This window comes from Drosophila subobscura, chromosome U (genome assembly GCF_008121235.1).
Source record: "Drosophila subobscura isolate 14011-0131.10 chromosome U, UCBerk_Dsub_1.0, whole genome shotgun sequence".
In the NCBI taxonomy this organism is placed as follows: domain Eukaryota; kingdom Metazoa; phylum Arthropoda; class Insecta; order Diptera; family Drosophilidae; genus Drosophila; species Drosophila subobscura.
In genome coordinates, this window is record NC_048534.1 from 4,710,342 (window position 1) to 4,735,826 (window position 25,485).

At 38.3% G+C, this 25,485-nt stretch overlaps 2 protein-coding genes across 7 annotated transcripts in view; one reads left to right on the plus strand and one right to left on the minus strand.

The window, feature by feature from the left end:
- LOC117901427 (protein FAM102A) overlaps nt 1-25,485 on the plus strand; it is a 53,419-nt gene that overhangs the window by 3,960 nt on the left and 23,974 nt on the right. The gene's annotated exons all lie outside the window — the stretch shown is intronic.
- Nucleotides 15,393-16,007, minus strand: LOC117901094 (proteasome subunit beta type-3-like). Its single transcript, XM_034811721.1, has one exon. It carries the CDS (start codon nt 16,005-16,007, stop codon nt 15,393-15,395), a length of 615 nt encoding a protein of 204 aa, XP_034667612.1.

Genomic DNA, 25,485 nt, shown 5'->3' on the forward strand with positions numbered 1-25,485 from the left:
AAAGTGTTTCCGACTTCCGTATAAATGTTACATTTTTCCTTCTTTCTGCTTTTTGCCTCTCTGTGCCTCAAAGGCAAAAACAAGTCACTTGGCATTTCCTGACCATCAAGGAAACCCACCCAATGGCACTACGCACCATTCAGAGCTCCTATGTGAACCAGCGGAAACCACTTGGAACCACCTAAAACCACCCCAAACAACCACAAACAACTGAAGTAAAGGAACCAACATCTTATTGATTTTCTACAACAACTTTGTGATGTTTAAACAGCAAATTAGTTGAGTTTTTCCATCGGTGTGCCGTCCACGCGTCAAATGAGTTTTTCTTCTCCGTGGGGGAGGGGGGTGTAGAGTGCCACAACACACCATTCCACTCCACCAATCTCTCTCTTTATTCACCTGTGGGCGACACGCCTCGTTTGGTTCCTGGAATTGACGCGTGCCACATGCCTCGTGTGCCACACGGACAGGTGTAACAACTTTCGGGGGTTGACATGTAAATTACATTAAAAAAAGAAAAATACACGAGAATTTCGAACACGAAAATTTGATAAAGTGGAGATACCTGGCAGGAGCCATCCATAGGGGTCTGCTCTGTGGGATCCGCAGTAAAATCAATTATTTTTGTTTTTGTGGGTCAACATTCCTCCTCCCAGTGTGTCCACCCTCCCTGCCTTCTCCTTCTCTTTTTCTGTTACGTTTCGTTGAATAATCTGCCCATTCTCTCTCCCCTTTAAAAGTTTACATCATTCCCAAAAAAAAAAGGGGGCGCTGAACTTAAAGACAGTTTACACTGCACTACAAGACAGACAGAAAGACGGGTAGCCACGCCACTCTTCGAAGTCCTACACTCTGCCTCTAATTTGCATATTTGTGCATTTCCTGACCGCCTTTTTTTCGGTTTTGTATTTTGTATACCCTAAAAGAGGGGCAGGGTTTTATGGGTTTAAGGAAAAGACTTGAAAATGGAGTAAAGGAACGATTTGTGAACGATTTTCAATCTCCAATGGTAATTTCTACCTTACATGTTCCCATAAAAAAAGGTCACTCTTCCAGGGTATTATTTGAGCCGTTATTTACGAACTTTGCTTTACTTTCGTGTTTTTTTTTCGTATTTCATTGCATTTTTGTGTTGATTTCAGTTTATTTTTAGACTTTTGCGGTTGATAAAAAATGTACTTTCAAAGAGTGGGAGGGAGAGAGAAATACTCACAGAGAGTGGGAGGAAGAGAGAAATACCAACAGAGAGTGGGGGAAGAGGAAAAAATACCATCAAAGAGTGGGCCAGGCGGTAGAGGGGCTAGCTAGCTCTGTCTTCTTCTATTTCTTCGACTACTTCTTCCGCTTGTCGGCGGCGTTACGCTTGGCTTGTGGGGTGTGGGCTGGAAGGCAGCTATGAGCGGGTGGTCAAGGAAGGGGGACGCGTGCTAGCGCCTCTGGATCCGGTCCCGAGAGGAGGAGGGGACACAACTATTATATCATTTTTATTTTAGTTGGCTGTTATTTCATCATGCTTTTTTTTGTGGGGGGTTTAATGATGTTTAAAGAACTTTTTTCGATGAAGGAATAGAGAAGAAAAGGCAATGTCGTTTAGTTTAAATTTGCTTTATTAAAGGGTAATAAGCTTTTCCTTAAAAAACTGATTTAAACCTATAAATAATATCCTTTGGCTGCACTTTTGAAGCTTTGATGCGTCTCTTATTCGTGTCTTAAATAAATCATTTAAGACCTAAAATAACTGATTAAAGTTATTAAAATAACTCTTTTACTTGTAATTAATGTACCATTAAGTTATTTTAGTGTACTTCCGTTCTGATTCATTGATAACTTTTTGCCTTTTCCTCAGTTCACTTTTCATGAATTCTTTATTCGTTTCTTATAAATAAATGCTTGTTGTGACTCATTTAACGAATTACTATAAATGCTTTTATCATTCTGATGTGACATACATATGTAAATGTTCGTAGTTTCCTCGAACAGAGCGGAAATATATGTTGTAATTGTGTCATTATGAAATTAAAGGAAGATACAATCATTATAATGAAAATGGTTGCCAAGAAGACCTTTTTCGAGTCTTAAAAGTATTGATACTGTTGTTAATATAATTTATAGTTGCTTAAAACTAAGAATATCTTTGGTAAACACACAAAAAACCATAAAAAACTGTTTATTTTCACCATATGAAAGGGTTTTGTTCGATGAAGATAATGCTAAGGCATTTTTAGCATACATACATATGTAACGCCAAGTTTACTTTCATTTCATTTGATTTTATTAACAAAAAACAAGCGCAAAATTACTTTCATTTTGTTTGATTTCTGATTCTATTCAATTTGAAAACTCTTGACTCTGAAAGATCTATTCATCAGTTTATAGTTTTTTGGTTTTGGTTTGTTTCACTAATTATTGATTATCCACCCATGCTCTTTAGGTCCCCTTCCTCTATTGCGTACTCTGTTTTATGCTCTGTTTCTTGTTTCTGTTTCTTTTTTTCTCTTGAACTAATTTGCATGTGATTTGAAATTCGAATTCCGTTTGATTGTCTCTTGGGTTTTCGGGTGCTTTTGCACTCGCCCCCCAAAAACAAGTTTTAGTTTTCTGTTATACGGAATGCAATGCCCTCTCTTGAAGGGTACTGGTGTTGGAAGAAGATGTTTGGCGGCTCAGATGATATAACTAAAATATACTTCCTCATAATTTTGGAACAATTGAGGCTAAAATCGTATAAATATATCATAAATCTAAGGGTTGTGCTAGTTGGTTGGCCTCCCTTTGGTGTCTGTGCTCTATTTAACTCTCAAGTTAAAGTTTAAGTTTATCTAACATAAAATATTTGTTGCCGTTTTTTTTTGTATGGACATATTTGAAGTTTTTCTTAATGAGCGCAACGGCCAAAAAGTAAATTTGCATGCCAGACGCTTTTTTGTGTTGGTTATTTTAACAAATTCAAAATCCGATTGTGCATTGTTTTTATTAGCCAAGGTCGTTTCGGGTTGTTGTTGCTGTTGTGGTGTTTGGTTTTCGTTGGATTAATTTTGGAGTGTGTCTTTTCGGCAGAGAAGTCGAAGGAGGTGGAGGGCTCTTGCTGTTATCTCTTAAAAGATTAGACTAGACTTTCCATTGCCTTTCTTTTGCCTCTTCGTTTTTTGGTTGAAAATGTTTTTTATATGTTTTACAATTAAACAATTTAGCCGCTTATCTATCAGCCACACAGAGAGAGAGAGAGAGAGAGTGGTGGGAGTGGGGGTGTACCCGACGTTTATTCCTTATCTTTTTATTTTTTTCTGTAGGTCTTTATCAACGGGAAGGAAACCTGTCATACAAACAATTTCTTGTGGTTTTTCGTTTATTTTATTGCCATTGTTTGATTTCTCTTGTTCTTTGCTTGCCCGCCGTTCTTTCAGTAATTGCAATTTTCTTTATCTTTTTCTTGGGTAAACATTCACATACAATAAAGCGACTTTCTTGGAAGAGAAATCCTCCGCCATCCATTCAGGTCCGACTAAACTGTGAACTTAAGTGCAAAAAGATATCGATAAGTTCGAATTGTGATAGGTTTAGATAAGGATTGTAAATTTTAATCATTTTGTAGTCATAAATGCGAGTATTTTTAGTGGAATTTTTATAGAATTTAAGTTGGTGTATGCTTTCTTCAAGTACATTCAATTGAAATTGTCCGTAGTTCTAGGTAAATTTCAGCTAATTGAGTGTATATTCGTGTTTTTATCAATATAATTCGTAATTACAAGTATTTGTGGGCTTAAGGTATTTTGGATAGAATTTTCGAAGGAATTTCGCTGGGTTTCCCCTCTTAGCTCCTGGGAATAACCCATTGAAGATCGTTGTTGAGTACCTAGTCAAGTAGATTTTCTGTTTCTGTTATTGGGGGATCCCATTGAATTGTCTTTTAACATTTCCTCTGGGTTTGCCCCCTCCTTAAAAGCACTCCACTTGTGGGCTTCTCGAGTACATGCTCTGCCCAAAGTTCATGGGCCTTTTCTGGTGCTATGTGCCTGCCAACTGTTACTTGTTTTTTCATTGCCTTTGTCATGCCAAAGACGTCACTAGGTCGATTCTGTCGCATCCGTTAATGGGACAACTAAATATTCTGCGAAACAGCCGCTCGCAGACAATGGCACAAGACTTTTCTCACCATGAGACCGACCCCCCTACCACTTTTCATGTACACTTTTCCACCTCCTCTCGTATGTTTGCTTCTTCTACGCCATTGTACACTTTTCCACTTACGACATTTTTGCCGTTTTAAGTGTGAGAAATTCTCTTTTGGACCTCGGAGAGATCTGCTCTGTGGCTCGGTTCGGTTTGGGTTCTCCCTCTTTCCTCTCTCTTTGGGTTGGGGAAAACAAGTTCCGTTTCTGTTTTCCTTGCCTCTCTCTCTCTCTCTCTCTCTCGCTATGCTCCTTTTGGTTTTCCGCCTCTGTGTTTTGCTGTCTTTCGCTTTTGTTGTGGCAACTGTTTAGCGGTTCTTTTGTGCCCCCATCATGCCCCATCCATTCTTTTGGAGGTTATTCCGTTTCAATTGCCCAATTCTTTTTCTTCATTCATTCAGTTTCTTGCAAGCGTAAAATATTCGTATGTTAATTTTGAGCTTTGCGCAAATGTTTCCTGTTTCTACATACAACATAAATATTTATATGTGTTTAAACTTGAATTTTAATAAACAATGTGTAAATTTACACAAACCACGGGGAACGCCATTCATGCTCTGCTCTATAATGAAGGTTCTTTATTAAATAAGGCTCAATTTTTTCGAGCGAAAACTCACTTGACAACAACTGCCGTAAGGTGTGTGTAGCACTTAAAAAATCAGTGAACCTCTCACTAAAGCACACAAAGGTTATAATCAGTGTCGAAAATTACCTCAAGACAACTGTTGCAGGAGGTCTGCAATACTAAATTTAAAGTCAGAGCCTTTCAAGAGTTAAGGAAGATTACGGGCAGAGTTTTAAGATAAAGTTTGTGGCGAAGGTGGCCTCTGCTCTGACGCACAGTGGGACACGACGACACACAGGTGTCGCTTGAGGTTTTGGTGGCTCTTGGGCTGCCTGCTGCTGCTGTCATTTGATATTATTGCGTGTGTAGGAGAAGCACAAGGCTTGTTTCGAGTTTTAATTTACGCTTTTTATACCCTAGACTTCTTTAAGCAGTTTAAGCTTTAAGAGGTATTTTGTAACAGGGAGGGAGATGTAGCTAATTTTGGAATTATCTGTTGGAATAAACTTCCTTATTTTTGATTAATTAATCCTATCATATTTTGGTGTAACTCTTTCTGATTATTTTCCTATAAAACTTAATGGGTATCCTCAGCTTCGGTACTGCAATTTTCATCTTCCTTTCTGGTTGTATTTTTTTGTTTTTGCATTGCTTCTGCTTTTGCTTTTGCCTTTTAAGTGCATTTCAAGTGTCTGATGGATGAAACGTAGACAAAGAGTGAGGCAGGGATTGAGAGGGGGCAACAGTTGGCGAAGAGAGTGAGGGGGAAAGAAGAGACGCAACGAGAGAGATTCAGTCAACAGGGAAGAGGGGCCGGCACGAGTGCACAGTGATTTGGGGCGTGGCTGTGACAAGTGCAGCAGCAGCAGTGGCAGCGCCAAAAGCAGACGGAAATTTGTCGCTTGTGTGCGTACATTCACGTATAGATGAACATGCCCATAGATGTATTGGAATGTTTGACTGTAGACTCAAGGACGTTTGATGCTGTGTTGTTTTTACATCGTCACTCCCCCCACCTTATGCTGCTGCTGCTGCCACTACCACTCTAGATCCGTTTCCCCCTTAATAACAACCTGCTCCCTCCCACCCCTCCATTGCTATTTGTGTCGTCGCCCCTGCTCTTCCGTCGGGGATTTCGTCGACCCCTTCTTCAGCTGGCTTTTCGCTGGAGGAGCAGCGAGAGCTACTGCTGCTGCTGCCACTGCCTTTTAATTAAGTTCAGAAAAAGTCGGGTTTTCATTTTTATTCGCTGCGGGGCGAGTTCTTTCTTAAGCTCTGATATTTGATTGCGGGTAAATTTCAAGTAGATGTTGATGATAGGGCTGACTGCATGATTTAATTGGATATTACTTTACGATGGGAGAATTATATTACGAGAGTACGTGAATCAGGGGAAAATACATCCCTGGAGGTATCTGCTGTACCACGAAGCGACTGCTGTTGTGGCGTCATGGTTGTTGGTTTTTTTTATGAAACATTATTGGGTTTTTAAAATTTAATCGATTGTGGAATATATTTTATGGTGAATTAATTTGAAGATAAGATTTTTGAGCAGCTTTTTTCTAGGAAGAAGTCACTTAATTGTAAAGAATTTACTAAGTTCTTTAGTTCCTTCTAAAATAAATCTAAAATAAGTCCCTTCTCGTTTATTCTTATTTATAAGAGCTGAATAAGCCACTTTAAAGACCGAACCCCCCCATAGCCTCTTAAAGCTTCCATCTTACGCGTTTCGCAATAAAAATTAAAAACTAAAATAAATCTAAAGTGAAAAGAGAAGAAAAAATGGCTCAAACCTGTTGTGGATCTTAAGCTCCGCATTGGCAATATCTTTGGCCTGTGTCAGGCCTTAGAGCACACTCCCTCTCTCTGCCATATTCTCCTCTCTCTCTGCCATATTCTCCTCTCTCTCTCTCTATCTCTACCGAGTCTAGTTTTTCCCTATACTCTCGATTCTTGGCCTGAGGCCCCTGTGGCCTGTGGCTACTGTAATTCAATCACTTTTCACGCTGCCTTGCCTTCAGAGCGTCTCCGAAGAAAAACACGTTTTGCGGGCAGAGGAGAGCTCTACTTAGTTTGTCAGCCTGGAATTTAAACGCAATTGGACTTTGATTACAATGCAAAAAATATAATAATACTAAAAATACTATGTGTATGATGGAATTGACGGTATGAAATGACAGCAAATGAGAAACTTTTGCGGTTAATTTGACCAAATGAATTGTTATTGATTTTCGTTCCATGCAAAGGGTTAAAGGCCTCTCGTCTCGAAATTTATTTCATTCCATGAAACGAAACGAAATGGCCTTCCCTCTTGGGGGAAGACAAAAATGCAGGTCGCATCGCGTTTTATCTTGAGCTCATTTCCCATTCAAACGGCGTAGAAAAATCATTTAAGAAAATAGACCAACCAAAATGTTTCTCCCTTTGCCTCTGTCCCTCAGTAGCCCGATTGAAGTTTTTAAATTAAATTTCGGTTGTAGGAAAAGAAATAGCTTCAAAAAGTTGTGCAAAGATCTTTATATTTCTTTATTTTTGCAAAGACTTTATTTTTTGTGGGTGCGTGTTGTGCCAGGCTCACTGTCTTTCAGTCACGAACGCCCCCGACTAATGAATCCCCAATTGAATGAGGTTCATTTTCTGAGGGAATTTTGGTTGCGAGTTTGTATGTAAATTCCTCTACTCGCTTGCTGGATGGCCAGACTCGTTTTGTTGCGGGATGCCTCTATTTTTAGGATTTTGGGAATTGGGAACAAAATTTACATAAATTTAATAACCAACTGGTAGGAAAAATCGCAAAATAAAACCATGAAAAATTTACTAAATCTTGTAAATTGTAGGTTTTAAAGTTTCTTTAGTTGTTTTATAGACTTTGTAGTGTTTTAATTTATTTAAAACACCTTTCCATTTACTTTTAGTCACATTTTCTGTTTACGATCGGTTATACAATCTTTACAGAATAGTAAGCAAAGCTGTTTTATAAGAAAATAGTGTTTTAATGGAGTTGTTTTGAAATCTGAAGAGTAGATTTAAGGCATTTCTTAAGGTATCTTCATGTATAATTCCTTTAACCTTGAACTATTTCTTAACAACAATCTGCAAACTCATTGATCTAACAATTTCGAAATACCAATTCCATTAAAAAATTCCCTTAATAAAACGCAGCGCTTTCGAAATTCCCATAAGAAACCCAAAAAAAAGTCCCAAATAAACAAAAAATAATCCTCTTTTTTCTGTTTAGCCGAATCCAAAGGTCAGGGCCAAGGTTTCCCATCGAACATCCACCAGCATATACTGGGTTTTCGTATGCATAACGTGAACCGATGAAATACAGCGACATTCTTAAATCATTTTTGTCGTTGATTTGTTGTCTCGCGTTGCCCCTTGAACATTTTTTAAAATGCATAGCGTGGCGAATGACTTGTCGGAGGGGCTAAATCCCAAACCCCCCAGCAAACTGTGGTAGCCCCAAAATGCAGTCTGTCTGTTAAGTCGGGTTTTTTTCGGTGGAGCAGAGCTGCGGAGAGGAAAGAGGTGTAGAGAGCACAGCCTTCACACTGGATCGGCTGGTGATCACAATGCCAGCGTCTGTGTTTTCCATTTGCTGATGTTTCCTCTGCTCTCTGCGGCTGTTGTAACTGTTGCAAGTTGCAATTGCGTTCCAGTTTTCAGAGAAAAGGGTACTATGGAAGGTGTTATGATTTTATACAGGTGTATGGGAACTTGAAATGGAATAATCCACGATTTTTCGTATATTTTGAAGCGGTTCCTATATTTTAGTATGAAAAAGAAATTCTTCTCAATGCAATTCTTAATTTTTCTGCATGAAAAGTCTTTTCTTCTAGAAAATGAATCTACAACAATCTATACAACTTTTAGGGTATCAGCAGTTTCGAAACCACTTAGACTCTACCCTGCCTTTCCTGTTGCATTTCCAATTGTCAATTTCAATGGTTTGTCGTGGGAACGGGCGGGCTTGTCGTTTTCTATTTGCTTTAACCAACAAAACTAAAACAAAACTAAAACAAAAATAAAACTATATGGAAAAAAAAAAACTAAAACGAGAAGGGACGTGTGAGACGCATCTTACTCGTCACAACTTTTATACCCGGCACTCAGTCAGTGTAACTGTACCATATTGTTTTTTTTTAATTTTACATTTTACATTTTTTCTACACCTGACATCTACATCTACATAGCTTCTCACGCCAACACGATATTTTCGCTCGCCCCCCTCCCCTAGAGCCGCACACTTCAGATCCACGTCAGAGGCAGAGCCGCGGCAGAGGCAGCGGCCAGCGGCGACTGCAGAAGCAGAGTGTGAATGAGTGAATGTGAAAAAAACAACAAAAGCTGCTGGACAGGGTGGGTTTAGCCACTGCAAATGAATTTCTTCATTGTGGCTATAATAATGAACCAATCGGATTGGTGATCTGATAGATATGGTCATTCCCTACAGAATGGCGTTTTTAGATTTATTTTATCTTCAAAATTGTAGATGTGGGCGGGGCTAATTTTTGAAATACACTGGTTTCAGTGTGAGTATACAGCAGTCTGGAGCCAAAATTTGGTGGCTCTAGCTCTTATAGTCTCTGAGAACTAGCCGACAAACAAGACGGACAGACGGACGGACGGACAGACGGACAGACGGACGGACGGACAGACGGACAGAAAGACATGGCTTAATCGACTCGGCTTTTGATGGTGATCAAGAATATATACATATATTTTAATCGGGTCGGAAACGTTTCCTTCTGTGCGTTACATACAATAATACAATATACCCTATTTACTCTTCGAGTACCGGGTATAAAAAACGGAACCAGCGAGAACAGTACGAGAGTATTTTCTAAATTAAAGCGCTTCCGCATTTCGGTTTCCATCCACTTGTTGTGGGGCTCTCACTCGAGTGCGGGGGGCTCTGGCTGCACTTGCGGCTTAGGGTTTGTGTCAGGGAGAGGGGGAGTAAAGCTGTCGGAAAGCATTTTTTCTGATGAGTTTGTTCGTGTGGAAAGTCTGACAAAAAATCCAAACATCCAAAATGCACTGCCTGGCCCGGCCCCCAATGATAAAAGTACGAGAACAAATAGAAAATAGAGAACCCCAACAGCCAGAGCCATAGCCAGAGCCAGAACCAGCAGAACTTTTTTCGGTTGTAGCGTGGGTTTTTATTTATTTATTTATGCACACTGTTTGCACTCGACTCGTCGCTCGTTCCTTGGCAATTATTTGCACTGACAGTTGCAGTTGCAGTGCCCTGCAAAGGAGGAGTTTTCACAGAGAAAAGGGACTTTTACCCCTTAATAGAATACTTGGAATATCCGCGGGATTGAAACGCCCACACAACCCCAACCCACAGTCATAACTTTTGCCCCGTTTTTAGTGGTCATTCATCATAATAAAGTTAGTTGAGAGCGCCTGCATTTTAGATGAAGCTCTTAAGTAATAATTATAATTTCTGTGCAGAGGGTTGGCATGCTCCGAGGAAAACTAGCTGCAGATTAATTGTGCAGTGGGGTTTTTCTTGGAAATGGAAAGGGTCTCAACGAGTTGAAAAGGCAGTAAATTGGTATAAGAGTGCTCTGAGGCTAATACCTTCTTTTACGACCCTCGGATGAGGTAATCTCTGGAATGCTACCCTTGGATGAGGTATTTCCTTATTATTATTATATAGTTTTAAACGCTTTTCATGAACTGTATTCAACTTAGAAGATCTTCTATCATACTGCTTTTATAGTCCAAAAACCTCGTTTAAAGTATGTTTAATTTTGGTTTGTTGCCTGCAAAAACATTTTTCAAAAGGTTCCCACTGTTTGTTTATGATACTTAATTCAGAACACATTCAATAATTCTTCGAACTGAGCTATATTTTTTGAGCCAATAAAACCCCAAAATGTATGCATTGAGATCTTATTTAACATCCATTATTTAACACTCGGACATCCCCTAACCTCGGATCCATCCGTACAAGCACACGTGTACCCATTCTCAATCCCATAAAATTCTTTGCAAAAAAAAGGCCTCAGCAACAGCAGCAACAACAAATTCAAATAAATTGCCAAATGGTTGACTTTGACTATGGTTTTAGTTTTTCTGTTTTCTGGTCTTTTGGACACGCGCTCTATTATAAGCGAAGCAGCCAAAGCACAGCCGATAAAGCAAATTAATCAGGCAGCGACAGTGGCACTCGCACAACCAACAAAAACTAACAGCAAAACTGGCAAACAAGTTAGCGGCAAACTTTAAGTGCAAATATATACACAAAAGAGACGCCAGCCCAAGTTGTGGCTGGAACTGGAACTGAGACTGAAACTGGAGCCAAAGTCACTTTAGCGGAAATGACAGAAATGTCAACAAAATTACACAAATTAATGTCAAAACGGAAGCACAGAAAACAGAGTTTTGGGGCCACAAAGATGGAGCAGCAGGAGAGAATTCTATGGGAAAAGAGATATTTGTCTTTGTTTTTGTAATTTTCTGCTTTTGGCGCCTCATAAATGTGCGCCACGCACTTTTTGGTATCATTTTTTCACATAAAATAATTCCCTATTTCATCTTTACACAGAGAGTATAAGGATTTATAGAAGAAATTTGTGAAGGGTACAATTTTGTATTGAATTGTTTCTACTAAAATAATTGTTCAAAAAACACCAAAAAATAGTTTCAATTATTTCCTTATACTTTAAGATATATTTTAACCAAATCGATTGACTATATCATTTCATATTTATTGGGGATCCACCTCCAAAGAGCATTAAATGCTTCGAATTCCTTAGCTTTAATTCCCTCTTTCGAATTTAGGCGCGGGGCCATAGCGTTTTCTCAGGTGTAGATTTTGGCACATTTCTTTTATTTGTTTATAATTTGTTATGATTCTACGGTGGGAGTGTTGCTGTGCGGTGGGTGCCCGCAAAACTTTTACCATGACTTTGACAGGCAGTTAAATTGATTAGCTGCTTCATCAACATTTTCTTGATGGCCTCCATTTGGGGCGTTGGGGCGTAGTGAGTGGGTGGAAATATGGGTGTTGGGGAGGAGATTAAGTGTTAAGATGGAAGTATTTTGGACTGTTATGAGCTAGTGGGGGTTTTTGGAAGCGAATGTTACAGAGAACACTATCTAGAGCGATGGAAAATGGATCATAAATGGAGATAATCCCTAAACTTTTAAATTAGGTAGTAGAATTTTTAGTAATTTTTTTTGGGTTGGAAATGTTTGTTTTTCGAAGAAATAATCTCAGAATTTATGTACAAGAACATGAGAAAATTCCACTACTTTTCAGCTTTTCTATACGCTAAACAATAGAACGAGCCTTAAGAGAAGAGAAATCCCAAGTTCCCAGAAAGAACAGATGGAGAAGAAACATGATTATGGCTTGTATTACATTTCCTCTTACATTTGAACTAAATTTCCTTTTATAAAATTAAGATTATATCATAACCAAGTTGTATCACTTAACTCTAGAGCTTATCCAATTGCAAATCCCAATAAATACCTGTATTTATCGTAGCACTGTGTCTTTACATATCAATTACTCGTTTAACAACTCTTCAAAATGCAAATTGGAAACGTTTTCATATGCAAATCTTTGTTTGAATTCAAAGTCGAGGCAATTTTCATGGTTACGTGTGTTTTTTTTTTTTGTTTTAAAGGAAATACATCTTTAAACCAGTCTAGGTCGAATAGTATTATAATTATAGTAATTAATAGGTAAGAATTCGTTAAACAATATATTCTAATCATTGTCTCATCGCTGGAATTTGTACATTAAATATTTGTTAAGTAAACTCTTGGGTTTAAGCAAATATTTGGTACTTCGTTGATGCGAAAGATGTTTGTTTAGTTGTTGAAAATATGTTTTCGTAGATGTTTTATCAAAATAACACTCTTAAGCGTTATTCTTTTTAATGGTAGAGAGATTTAAACATTGGGAATTGTTAGATTTTAACAGCTTTCTTTATGATTTGTATCACTCTTCATGGGTTACATGTTTTGTTTTCCTAGGTACTGTCTATCCTCTATAAAATGTTTCTTTTTATACCCGGTACTCGAAGAGTAAATAGGGTATATTGTATTTGTGCACAAAGTGAATGTATGTAACGCACAGAAGGAAACGTCTCCGACCCCATAAAGTATATATATTCTTGATCAGCATCAATAGCCGAGTCGATTGAGCCATTTCTGTCTGTCCGTCCGTCTGTCCGTCTGTTCGTCCGTCTTGTTGAGCGCCTGGATCTCAGAGACCATAAAAGCTAGAGCCACCAAATTTTGCATCCATACTTCTGTGTGCTCACACTGTTACAAGTGTATTTCAAAAAAGAGCCACGCCCCCTTCCGCCTCCGCAAAAGGGCGAAAACCTCCCTACAATTTTGAAGATAGCAGAAAACTAAAAACGCCATTCCGTAGGGAATGACCATATCTATCAGATCACCAAATTGGATCATTATTATAGCCACAATGAAGAAATTTTCAGTGGCCAAACCCACCCTGTCCCGCAGCTTATAGCAGCACACTGGCCGTCTGCCGCTGGCTCTGCCTCTGCCGTGAGTCTGCAGTGTGTGGGTCTAGGGAAGGGGGGCGAGCTAAAGGAGCGTGTTGGTGTGAGAAGTGTTGTAGATGTAGCTGACAGATGAAGAAAAATTTAAAATTTGACAAATAACCGCTAATGTACAGATGTAGTACTGAGTGCCGGGTATAAAAGTTGTGACGCGTAAGAAGCGTCTCACACGTCCCTTCTCGTTTGCTTTCCATTCCATTCCCAAAAAATTGCATTCCATCTCTATAGAGTTCCATTTTCCATAAAATTCCATTCCTTTTCATCATCTTATTTTCATTCAAGAATTTAGCCCACTCTTTTTCCCTTGGTAAATCCACAAATACTCTCTGGTTTTTCCAGCTTACTCATCAATTCCAGAAATAAATATCGAATACCCACATCCATCCACTGCAGTGAAACCCACTCATGAAGTATCTAAGAAAATTCCTTTGGAATAACGTGCACTTTTATTTTAAAACACTTCCATGACACATTAAAATTAATGAAAAGAACTGTGAAGATCAGATTGGATTTTAATTAACAAGCATTGACAACCAAAAATATAGGAAAATATCATCTTAATCCCTCATCCACTCAGCATTTCGGTGGCAACTAAATCCCCCATCCATTTGCCCACTTTTCAGGCATAAAAATCCCTCATTCCGTTCCCATTTTCGAGCCCAACTAAAGACATGTGTATTCCTCCCGATCATAAATCCACTTTCGAAAATCTGCTTTTGGAATATCTCGCTGCGCTGTCTGTCGTCTGTATTCCGAAATTTATTATGATGTCATGTCAGTTTTTCTAATTTTAAACTCCAAAGCTTCTGCTGCGGATGCTGCTGTTCCTATCACTTCGATGTGAAAGGAACTAATCGTAAAAATTATACGCTTTAATCGCTTCTTTTTCTTAGTGTCTATTCCTCGCTTCTTGGAGTTTCGATTTTCATTTGTGGCGAAATCTTTTTTTAGCGACAGAACAAGTTTCAAAAGTACCATAAAACTCTCAAGTATTTCTCTTCTTCAAGTGAAAATCTGTAGAAAGTTGAAACAATTGTCAGAGACAGTAGTGGCAGTGGCTGTGCCACAAAATGGCAATTAATTTGTGGTAAGATTTAACAGACGCGACAAAACAAGAAGACACAAACAACTTCAATTCACGAATGAAAGTGAGGCCAGGCGGCCATGAATTTTGTGATTGTTATACTTTCATTTGACAGCCACAAGGTTTGTCTTTAGTTTTGCTTATAAAAATAATGCTATAAATTACAGGAAATTAAGACCGCAGTCGTGTCCAGACATCTCTTTCGTCTTGCCACATTGTAAACGGTTTCACACTCCACTTGTCTTTATTTCGACTATTTTTAAGACATTTTTTTTTTGGCCAATACGTTGCCGAAGTCTGTGCACTTCTCCACCTCCAATACTGTCTCCTCCTCTCTCTTCTTTCTCCCTATTTCTGCACTTTTGGTTTCGCTTCAAAAAACCCCACAATTTGCTTTGCACTAATAATCATCTTTCGGTCTTTCTCGTTCGTCTCTTTACAATCATATTAATTTTCTTTTATGATTACTACCCGCATGTATTTTTTTTGCCCAATATTTTCACAGATATTTTGAAATTCTTTATTGATTTTGTGTCTGCTTGATGTTTTTTTGTTGGTTATTTTCTGTGTCAATATTTTTGTGGGCCATGTCGTTTTGTTGTTCAAAAAATCAATTGTAATTGCAAATATCTGCTGACCCAATATCACACGAGTACTATATATCGTACGATTTACTTACTTTCGTTGAATCTTCAACTTCGTTTTTGTAGTCGTATTTTTTAAGCAACGGAAGCACAATTTGGTTTATTATGTTACAATTTTTGATGAGCTGCGGGAATGAAGAGGGAGGGAGTCTTAATGTGCTACTATAAAAATTGAGGTTTCGAGTTTAAATTCCTGAATTAATGGCGGAGGGGGGAACAAAACATGTGTTTCGCTAAGAGCTGATGGAGCAGTTTTCGAAAAAAAAAAAAAAAATACAAAACAATTGAAAGTATTTCTTTGCCATTTATCTCTTTAATGTATTTTGTGAACTCAAACAATAATTGCCGAACTAAGTGTACAAATCTGGTCGCCATTTAATCCATGCGTACATCAATCACACGCTCCATGATCTTATCCCCTTCAATCAAATAGACTGTAGCGCCCGAACCACTTGTGATATTCCTATCGAAGGCATGTGTCAGCGTCTGTGACATGGCAACAAAAAGTTCCTCTGGCTCTAAATTTGGTGTCCAGAGTGTTTCGCACATGCCTTGCATCTGTTTGTCGCAATTGCCACAAAACACGAAGGAATCCTTCTTGGTGGGGGCTCCAATGAGATCAATGCTGCAAATATACGGCTGCAGGCTACACGCATTGAGTGCTGCAACAACAGCCTGCACGTGGCAGGGCCCAAAACGATACTCGTAGAGCAGATTCGATAGCATGGTGGTAAATGCCTCGGGCGACATCTCACAATTCTCCTTAATTTCGTACAAATTTTGTCGGTAGCGCAGACGATCCCACACTGTATTGACATCGGCAAGGAATCCAGTCAGACCAACAAACATGCGGGGACCCACCTTGAAGACCTTCTTGAAATCACCGGCAATCCTCTGCCCAAACGAAGAGGCGCAACCAAGGCGATGATCTGTGGCAATGGCCACACAACCATTTCCCTGCAATGCCAAAACACAGCCACCAATCGACATTGTATTTCTTCTAGAAGTACGGAAAATATTTTCTGGATTTGAGTAGATATTTTCTCTCTAATGTAGTTTCAGTTTCCCAAAATAGACAAATACATGTGTGACATGACATGGCTTACTTTATTTAAAGCAAAGTCCAAAAAACTCAATTGAGTTTTTACAAAAACTAAGAGAAATACTTCCATCTTTCTGGCACACAATCCATAAGTATTTATCACTTCAATGGTCAGAGGGGCTCTTTCACACCACTTCCAGAGTAGGAGCATCCTTTTGAAGATTCCCCGTATACAAACAATGACCGCATAAATAGCATAACAATTCCACAGAGAAAGAGAGAGGGGGAGGGCCCCCGTCTAGACATATACACATTTGCTGGGCTACGAAAATTAAGTAAATTACGTTAAAAAAAGAACTGGGGCTGGGCAAAAAAATAAAAATTAAAATAAAAATGCCTCCACACGCAAAGTGCAAAAATATAAAACTGAGAATTAATGGTTGAAAAAACAGCAACACAAAGAGATAAAGAAAGCGAGGAAAATGAACGCATTATACGATAATTAAAACCGAAAAGAGGGAATTTAATTAAACTACAAGCAAAGTGGATTAATTTTAACTAAAGAAAAAAAACTCTGAGTATAATGAGATAATTCACGCGTTTGGAGTAGATTCAGATGGGACTATTTATTTATTAAATGCAATTAGTCAATGTGTGTATAATTTACAAGTTCATTTACCACGAAACCATGAAAAAGAAAACTTATGCAGGCAGTCACTTTAAAAGTGAATACAAAAATACAAGCCAATTATACATAAAGGCTTTACATGTTTCACTAGAGTAACAAATGCCGCCCGCTCTCCTCTCTGTCTATCTCGGGGGACTACCGCCGACCAAACACAGAATATAATTAAAATAAAAGCGTGGTAGTGCAAAAAAATGTAATAAATAAAAAAGAAGGTGTAAGCTTGTGCACGAAAACGAAATTGAAATGTGGCAACAGCACGCAAACTATTTTTTACACCAAACACTGCTGCTGCGTGCATTTTCCAGTACATTTTCTTTATTTTTTCTACCAATTTGACTGCCGTGTAGTACAGCGGATGTGCAGAAAATCGTGGGTGTGTGATGGGGTGGAGGGTAAAAGTGATTATAACTTTATTTGGCATTAAATGAAAAGAACTGCATACTGTTTTGTTAACTTTTGTTAACAAATGATTTAAACCAAAGCAATTAAAATATATGAAAAATGTCTGGAAATATACCAGAATATTTTCAAAGTGTCTGACTGCAGTTCATGCAAAAAACAATGTTGCTTATTCGCACCGAAGATGACCGATTGGGGGTTCAAAGTTCTGCCTGGTCACATCCCTAAAGTCCCGCAGCTCACAATCCCTTCAGGCACTGCAAAAGAGTTCACTCAACCTGATAATGTTGGCCTGGCCAAGTGCCACATAAAGTGCCACGTAAAGTAGTTGTTGCTGTAGCTGTAGCTGTTGCTGATGCAGACACTCAGTGACATGTGTTTTGCGAAAACTCATTCGAGAGTCATGAGAACGAGCGAACATTTCATTTCATTTCACTTCGTTCAATAGACAACGTCATTCAGAGCTTACATTGATTCAAACGAGCATCGCGGGGAGTGGGGAGAGAAACTTATCTATCCATATGATGCAGACACACACTTCTACACCAGAAAGCACAGAATGAAGGACAGGGGGAGAGATACGTATCTGTCAGTTACTTCAATGATGAAGTCATTTGCACCGACGTTCAATGACTCGCATTGGAATACACGCGTGCGGGTTGAGAAATATAAAATATACTTATATAAAATATATACATACATACATACATACATCTAAATGATACATATATCATCCAACGGATCGTATCTCTCATCTCCGCTTCACTCGCTAACTCTTTATAAGGGGGATTTTAGTGCATTGAAACGAACACTTTTTGCATTTGGCATAAACCTTTACGTATTTGGCAGAAAACTCATCAGAACCCCAACGGATTGCCGACGGTTGCTGGGGCTATGGCTGGAAAAATAAATATTTAAATTGAATTTTGCATTAAAGCAAATTACGTTAGAATCTTTTTGGCTTTGCCATTAAAACATTTAATTGCTTGTTGAGTAAGAATATTAATTATTTATTACTTCTGACGGTCGACAGCACCATCAGCAGCGCCTGAAGCGCAATAAATTCCCTCACTCTCTCTCTCTCTCTGTTCGTACAACAAAGAAAATTTATATGTTCGACCGGACCGCTCCTCAGTACATGGCTTTTTCCGAGATGAAAATGGAAAATAAATAAAAGATTGCGAAAATTCTCCTTTGAAAATCAATCAAGCCTTTTTTCAATGCAAAATGGGAATGGTAGGGAAATTTATTCGTTGCACAAGTTAAATAAATATTGAAACTATGGGAAATCGTAAAGATTTGTGAATGGTTTCTGTGTGCATTCATAACCCTATATGCAGTCTTTGGGGTGGGGTAGTGTGTCCTTGGGAATGTGTGTATGGAAAACAGTCGGTAGGAAAACTATTGCAGTGTTCGAGAAGTTGCCAGTAGAGTAGGTGCCTGAAATACACCATGAATAATTTGAAATATATCAGAAAACACTTGCAAAATGTTAGGAATTCTCTAAAAGTGCAAGTGGATTTTAGAAGTGGCTCACAAAAGTAAATCCGGAAAGCCGGAAAGCCGGAAAGCCGGAACTTTAAATGTTCAACCATTTCATTCAAGTGCTACACTTCTCTATTGATTCTCACTCAACCAAAATGATATCTACGTGTGATGAAAGAATACGTGTTCTCACATGGGTATATTTCTATTAAACAAACGTACACCAATTATAATTCCAATATTTTTGTTCAATTCCTCTTTTGTGTACTTATTTTTTGTATTCACAGAGAAGTGCTCTTGAAAAGTGCCAAAGCAATGAATTATTTGCTTGTGATTTGCTTGTGGCATTAAGAGCAAATAAATTGTGATTAAAAATAAAGTAAAGTAGTATGTAGTAGTAGTAAATATGCTATTACGATTAAGTAACGCTCATGAGTACACTCAAATATATATACATATATAAGAATGTATAGCATGTGTGATTATGGCGTAACTTTACTAGCAATCTCGAGAGTGGAAGAGAGACAGAACCGGACTTACAGCAGCTAGAAAAACGTAACGTAAGCTTGCATCCACTTTGGGGACTGGGGCTGAGGCTGTGGATATATTCCCCAACATGGCAACAGCACAAATGCGACACCAAATGCGATAAATTCTAATTGCGACACGAGGCAGCCTCCAGCCACCAGCCGCCAGCCGCCCGTCGACATTCGCTTCCATTGAAAAGTCAGTCATTCAGACCGCACACATGGCGTATGCTTAATCTCAGAGACTTGGAGTCGCCTCTCTTGACATATATGCCACCTCTTATCCCCACTCCTTGCCCAACCCCCCCGCGCGTGACATAACATGCTTTGTGTCAATCATTTGCCAGATTCTGCAATACTTTTCGTTGTTGTTTGAGTAATTGAAGATAATTCACGGGAGACCGGGGTGGGGTGTCCACCGTTTGATTGAAATCACTCAAGTGAGTGAGTGCCCCTGCCCGAAAACACTGAGTAACTGTGTCAAAGCGCGATTCAAATGAAGCCAACGTTTCGTTGGTTGGAATGGACTTGTGCCTCCCCGTTTATTAATGATCTTTTCTTTCTTTGCATCATTCATCAGGCAGGAAGGGCCCCTCGAGGGTTGGTAAAAGTTTATCTTTTAGTTTGCGGCCTAAACGCCCAACAATTAGACGAGTTTTTCCATCATTCGAGAGGTATGTTTTTCCTCTGCCTTTTACAGAGGTTGCTTCAAGCATTTTGTAATCTTGCTTTTATTTGGTTTTGCATTTTTTGAAAGTCTTTGTGTCATTTACTTTTTACCTTTGTCTTATTTTTTTTTGAATGGTAAACGGTTTTTATGCTTTATATTGTTATATTATTATGAGGTATTTGGTAATGGTAAATGGGGGGAAAAATGCTGAAGCGACATTGCAATTTGAGCTAGGTAAAGTTTTAGCTGCGGAAAACGGGTAGAAAAATGCGACAGAACTGCAGAGAAACATTCCAGAGAGTGTCCAAAAAAGGGGGAGTAATTAGATCTTATGAAAAATAAAAAGGAAAATCAAAATATTAACTAGAAAACCCTCGTAACACAGCGCAACTTGTGGCAGCATTCCTATCGTTTTCTTATCGCATATGCCATTACCTATCAAAGTCCGGGTGTACCTTCTATTATCAAATAATTTCTATTTATTACACCGCCCCATAAACTTGCACTTGAAAACTGAACGCAAAGAAAAACAAAAGATAAAGAAACGACACAAAAAGGCATTACAATAAAAAAAGCAAGCAAACCCCCACAAATAGTGATAGATAGATAGAGAAATAGAGGAGCAAAGAAGAACCACCGCTGTGTAAACACCTTGAATAATGAACGATAATGAATATATTACACGTCAGGGCGAACGATCGGTCGAAAAAGTCAGAGACATGAAGACAGCTCTACGAGTGGCATGCCATTGCCTGCCTCTCCTGCCCATGATTGATGCCCCAAAAGAGTAACCAAAAAGATAAAGATAAAGAGGAAGTGTTAGCCCCGACAGGCAGAGGCTTAAAGTGCCAGAGATGGTAGCAAATTATTGGACTAATGGCAGCACTTTAATGCACCAGCGGAAGCCTCTCAACAAAGTTATTGAACTTTAAAACTTGGCAAACGATACGGAAAAAGATACAAAAATGTAAATATAAACTTCAAAGTGCAACAACTGTGCAAATATTGGCTGTGTTATATGGTTAAATATACATATACAAGGGTTCCCCCGATATATGGATTATATACCAGGAAGGTTCATTTATACACAAAGTTCCCCAACTTTTAACATTGATTTGCATGCAAACATCCGCTGAGCAAACCAGCTGTTTCTACAGATTTTACGACCTTCCTTTTCCCAAAAAACCACCTCCAAAATACAATGAAACATACTATTTATATGAACTTGTGTTTCAGCTGTTAATTCTCATGATTATGGGGTGCTGACTGCCTTATCGAAAAGTTTAGTATGCAAAAAAAACAAAAACAAATAAGAGAAGAACGAAATAAATTCCAAGAAAATGTCGGGCAGACTTTTTTTTAATTTTTGTGCATTACAAAAAAGAAACAGCTTTCAATGAATGTTTCTTGTGTCTTTTGATCAGACTAGTGGGGATATTCCAAGGTATTTTTGAGCGAAATACAAAAATTGGGGATTATATTTACATTTAGAAATAAATCTTCGAGGGGAGGACCAACATTTTTTTTCTTTCGGTAAGAGTAAAGACTGTAAAGACCTTTTTGGAGGTGGAAGACACTCAATTCAAGTCGAAATGAAGACAATTTTTGAAAATATCTGCCCATGAACTACTAGAAAATGTTTCATTTGGAATATTAGTATTAATTTGTATCTGAATGTAGATTTTCCTCCAGCTATCTTCAAACCAAAGAATATTAGTAATTATTAGCAGTAAAAGGAGTAGTCTTTCATCCAGAGATCTTTAAACCACATTCTCTCTCCCACATTCAAACCACAATAAAGAGATGTGACCGCTGCAGCTGTCAATCTCTGTTTACGGGTATTGCTCATATTACAATGCCGATGCATACATTCAGATATATCTAGAGATACACAAAAATATATACATACATAAACCATGTAAATGTTGGACAATTTGTCAGTGCGCGAGTATCTGTATCTCCAGCAAACAAAGACCGCCTTCAAGTACAAACCAATGCATTACATCAACAGCTTCTGTGTAAAAACGTTGTTGTTGTAAGACATAACTCGTATAAAACAAATATATGTACTCGTCGTACTCGTACTCGTACTTTGTGCATATTTACGGATGATTGCAGTCCGGCGGCAGCGGCAGTCGCGGCACAACACCACTTGACACATCATACTCATACTCGTAAAAGACAATGATGAAAAAAGACAATGGAATGAAATGACCAGGTCGCAAGTACCAGCTGTGCTTTGTGTACTCTACTACCATTTTTGTCAGCGTAGAGTATACAATACTATACTATGCCCTTAAGCAAAGACTATAAAACTACATATGTACCAAAAGCAGATGGATGTGGCATTTGCACGTTTTTTTTTTAGAGGCTCTATGACACGGTGAGTGGCATAAGACTTTGCTTAAAGCTTAAGGAGGAGTTCTCTATGCATATGGGAAAATATTTAATACTGCTAAAGCTCATTAGTTTGTTAGCTCTGCTCTTTTATCTATGGATATACTATTAGAATTACATCGAAAAAATATCCAAACTCTTCGTACTAATGCCATTATATTTATGTATCTCTTTGTGTCCTCTCGCTTAAGGGAAATTTGTGCAGTGACTTAACGTTATTCGCATCATTAAAGGAAAGTTAATACAACTAGAGTTTAGTGGAGATGTTTTCGACTCTCGAATGAAATCAAATAAAATCAAATAATCAAATCAAATTGAGGGTAGATAATTCTCTCTCTCTAAGATATCTTTTTCATTGCTATTAAGTATTTTTGGAGTGTTTTTTGGTAGAGTTTTCAATGGGTTTTTCTCTGTCTTTCATGCACGAAGCAATTAAAACCCCTGAAGCCCCAGGTCTTTACTATATATTTTATAAATTTCTTGTCTGATATTCATAAATGTTTTTCCCCCTCTTTTAATTGCAGGTAAGCCAAATGCAATAGCTCATCATACAAATGGAAGCTGTAAGAGTGCAACAAACTGGGTATTTCATCATAGAAAGTAAATAGTTTTTACTTTTATCTAACTAAAATACAAGTATCTGCATCTTTATAAATCATTCGGTTGGCCCGCACTCGTGAAGGTCAGACAAGGCCGTGTGACGTACGTATGTTTGTGTATGAATTCAGTTTTAACAACTGCAAACATTTACATTTGAGTTTACGCTCCGTAACGGGTCTTTTGTTGTACTACTTTTTTATCTATGAGTAGTTGTGCAGGCGGTACGTTTCCCTCTAATTGGTTCTTTGGGGAGCGACGCATGTGTTGCTCATAAAAAGAAAATACAATTTGCAACGGCTGAGTGACTGAGTCATGCCCCCGTCCCACTTCCTAGAGGCAGAGGCCCCCTGCCTGATAAGTTTGACAATTGTTTAGCACCACATAATGATCGATTGTTTTTAATCTGAATCATAATACTCGCTCGAACTTGAACGACTAGATTAAAAGTGGTGCAGTGGTGGGGCACCGATGACGGAGAATGCCACCAGATGGCGTCGTGATTGAGGGGGTTGTTAGGCGACATAACATACCACATGGTGGGGCATGAATCAAAGATTTGGTCAATGACTTACAGTGATGTGATTCACTGTTTAATTGTAAATTTAGTTTAGTTTCAAAAAGTTTCAGTTCAAAAGCGAATGTCAATGAAAAGATTGCTCGATTTTTAAATTGAAGCATGCTAAAAGTGAATTTCTGATCTCTGATGATTTCCATTAGGTAAACCAAAAACCTCAGTGAATCTCCTCAAAACAAAAGTACACAGCCATAAAGAATCTCTAGAGCGGAAGTAAAGATACTCAAAGCCACATAATACACCGAGACACGTGTAGATAATTGTGTCGTACACCATCCTACACATTTCCTTTATCAAGAACAATGCGAATGAGTCATTCTGCATGGAAGTACCAATTTATTTGACAATGCCCACCCATTTTTAGCACCATTTTTATCTAGAAAATAAAAGCACAGAACCGACAGAATATATTTCGTTTTCTTTTGTTTTTTATCGCATTGTACACATAACCAATTTCATTTTTAGTACACGATAATCATATCGCTTACGTGACTCAACCGAAAGAGACTAATTAATAGTACATATGTGTACTTATACATATGTATTATCTATATATCTGACTGGGAAGGGGGTATGGTAGGTCGTGGAGACACCGTTCCAGTGCATGAGTCGACGTTTTGTTTGACTTTTTTGCTACTTTTGTTGCCAGGTTAATGCGGCCATAATTCACACAAAGACTTTTTGCCGAAATATTGTGGGGTGCTCGTAAAAAAAATATACACTTGAGACATGTGTATATTTATACCCTTTCAAAGGAAGAGGGTATTATGGTTTTTAACAGATATGTATATATTTCTGACCAAGAGGGACGGAAACTTGGATTAAATATTTTTTAGGCTGTATCAGCATTCAGTCAGGGTCTCTAAAGCCTTTGTTTCAGCTTCGATTGAACTTAAAGAAGGGTGTAACAGTAGCTATATAATTAATTCTTTAGAAGCACTCTTCAAGAGAGTATCTTAATCTTCGGCCTACCAAGTACCAACCATACTTTCTTGCTATTTCTTTTGGAGTGAAAACCTTCACGCTCCGCATGGCATTTGCTAATGATATGCACACGTAAAAATGTATTATATTTTGGCAATTGTTAATTACTATTTTGAGGCCATACAAATATTACTAATTAGTCCCAAAATATCTCTAGAGGCAATGTCTTGGGGATCCCTAAGGCATAGGGATTAGCAAACAAAAGTTTTCTTTAGTTTTCTCATTGCATTTGCGGTTTTTGTTTACATTGTCTGATGGTCTGGAAAATGCATTGCTCGCTCAGAGCATTCCATCTTCTTGTGAGACACGTGGAAAATATTTGCACAAGTTAAACAATTTGTTTTGTGAAGCAGGAAAAAAGTTGTGTTTCCCCCCAAGCGACAGCTGTTGTCACTTGGGAGCTGCGCGATGAGAGGCCCATGAAATGGTAAATTGTTTGTTATTTTAGTCCCCCGTTTCCCTGTGGTATTTGCAAAAGTTTTTACAGAACGGAATTTGTGTATGACAAAAGATAAATGGTGTAAAGAGGAGGATTACAGTTGGTGGGACAAGTTTGAGTAGATTTTTGGGTACGTTTAAATGTGAAGAGTGATGCAAAAAGGGGGACCAAAATTATAGTTATTAGCTTTTCATAAACTTTGCGTAAATAACATTGATTTGGGGTTGTTAACCCTTAGATTTAATCCAATTTGTCGACCGAAATTAGTTAATCAAATTGGTTAAATTTTGTTCATATGTTGAATATATCTCTCGTAGTCGAACATTAATATTAAATTCTCTTCCTTATAAAAGTATTGCAATACCTTCTTTGTCTGCAACTCCCTTCCTAACCTTTTTTAGATTTCCACGCACTTTACATTTTCTTTGATTCCAAAACTCCATTCCATCTCTCGCCTGGCTGGTACTTTCCTTTATGGATTGTGTGTGTGTATTTTCTTGTCGTTTTCTTTGAGTTTACTGAACTCCTTTATTCATTCCCCTTCTAGCAACATTATGCACTTCCATGTGCTGCTGCATCAAGCTCTTTTCTTTCAAAAAGGTATTTCAATACGTGCATTCGACTTTGACTTTACGAGGAACAACGCAAGGCACTTCCACTTCC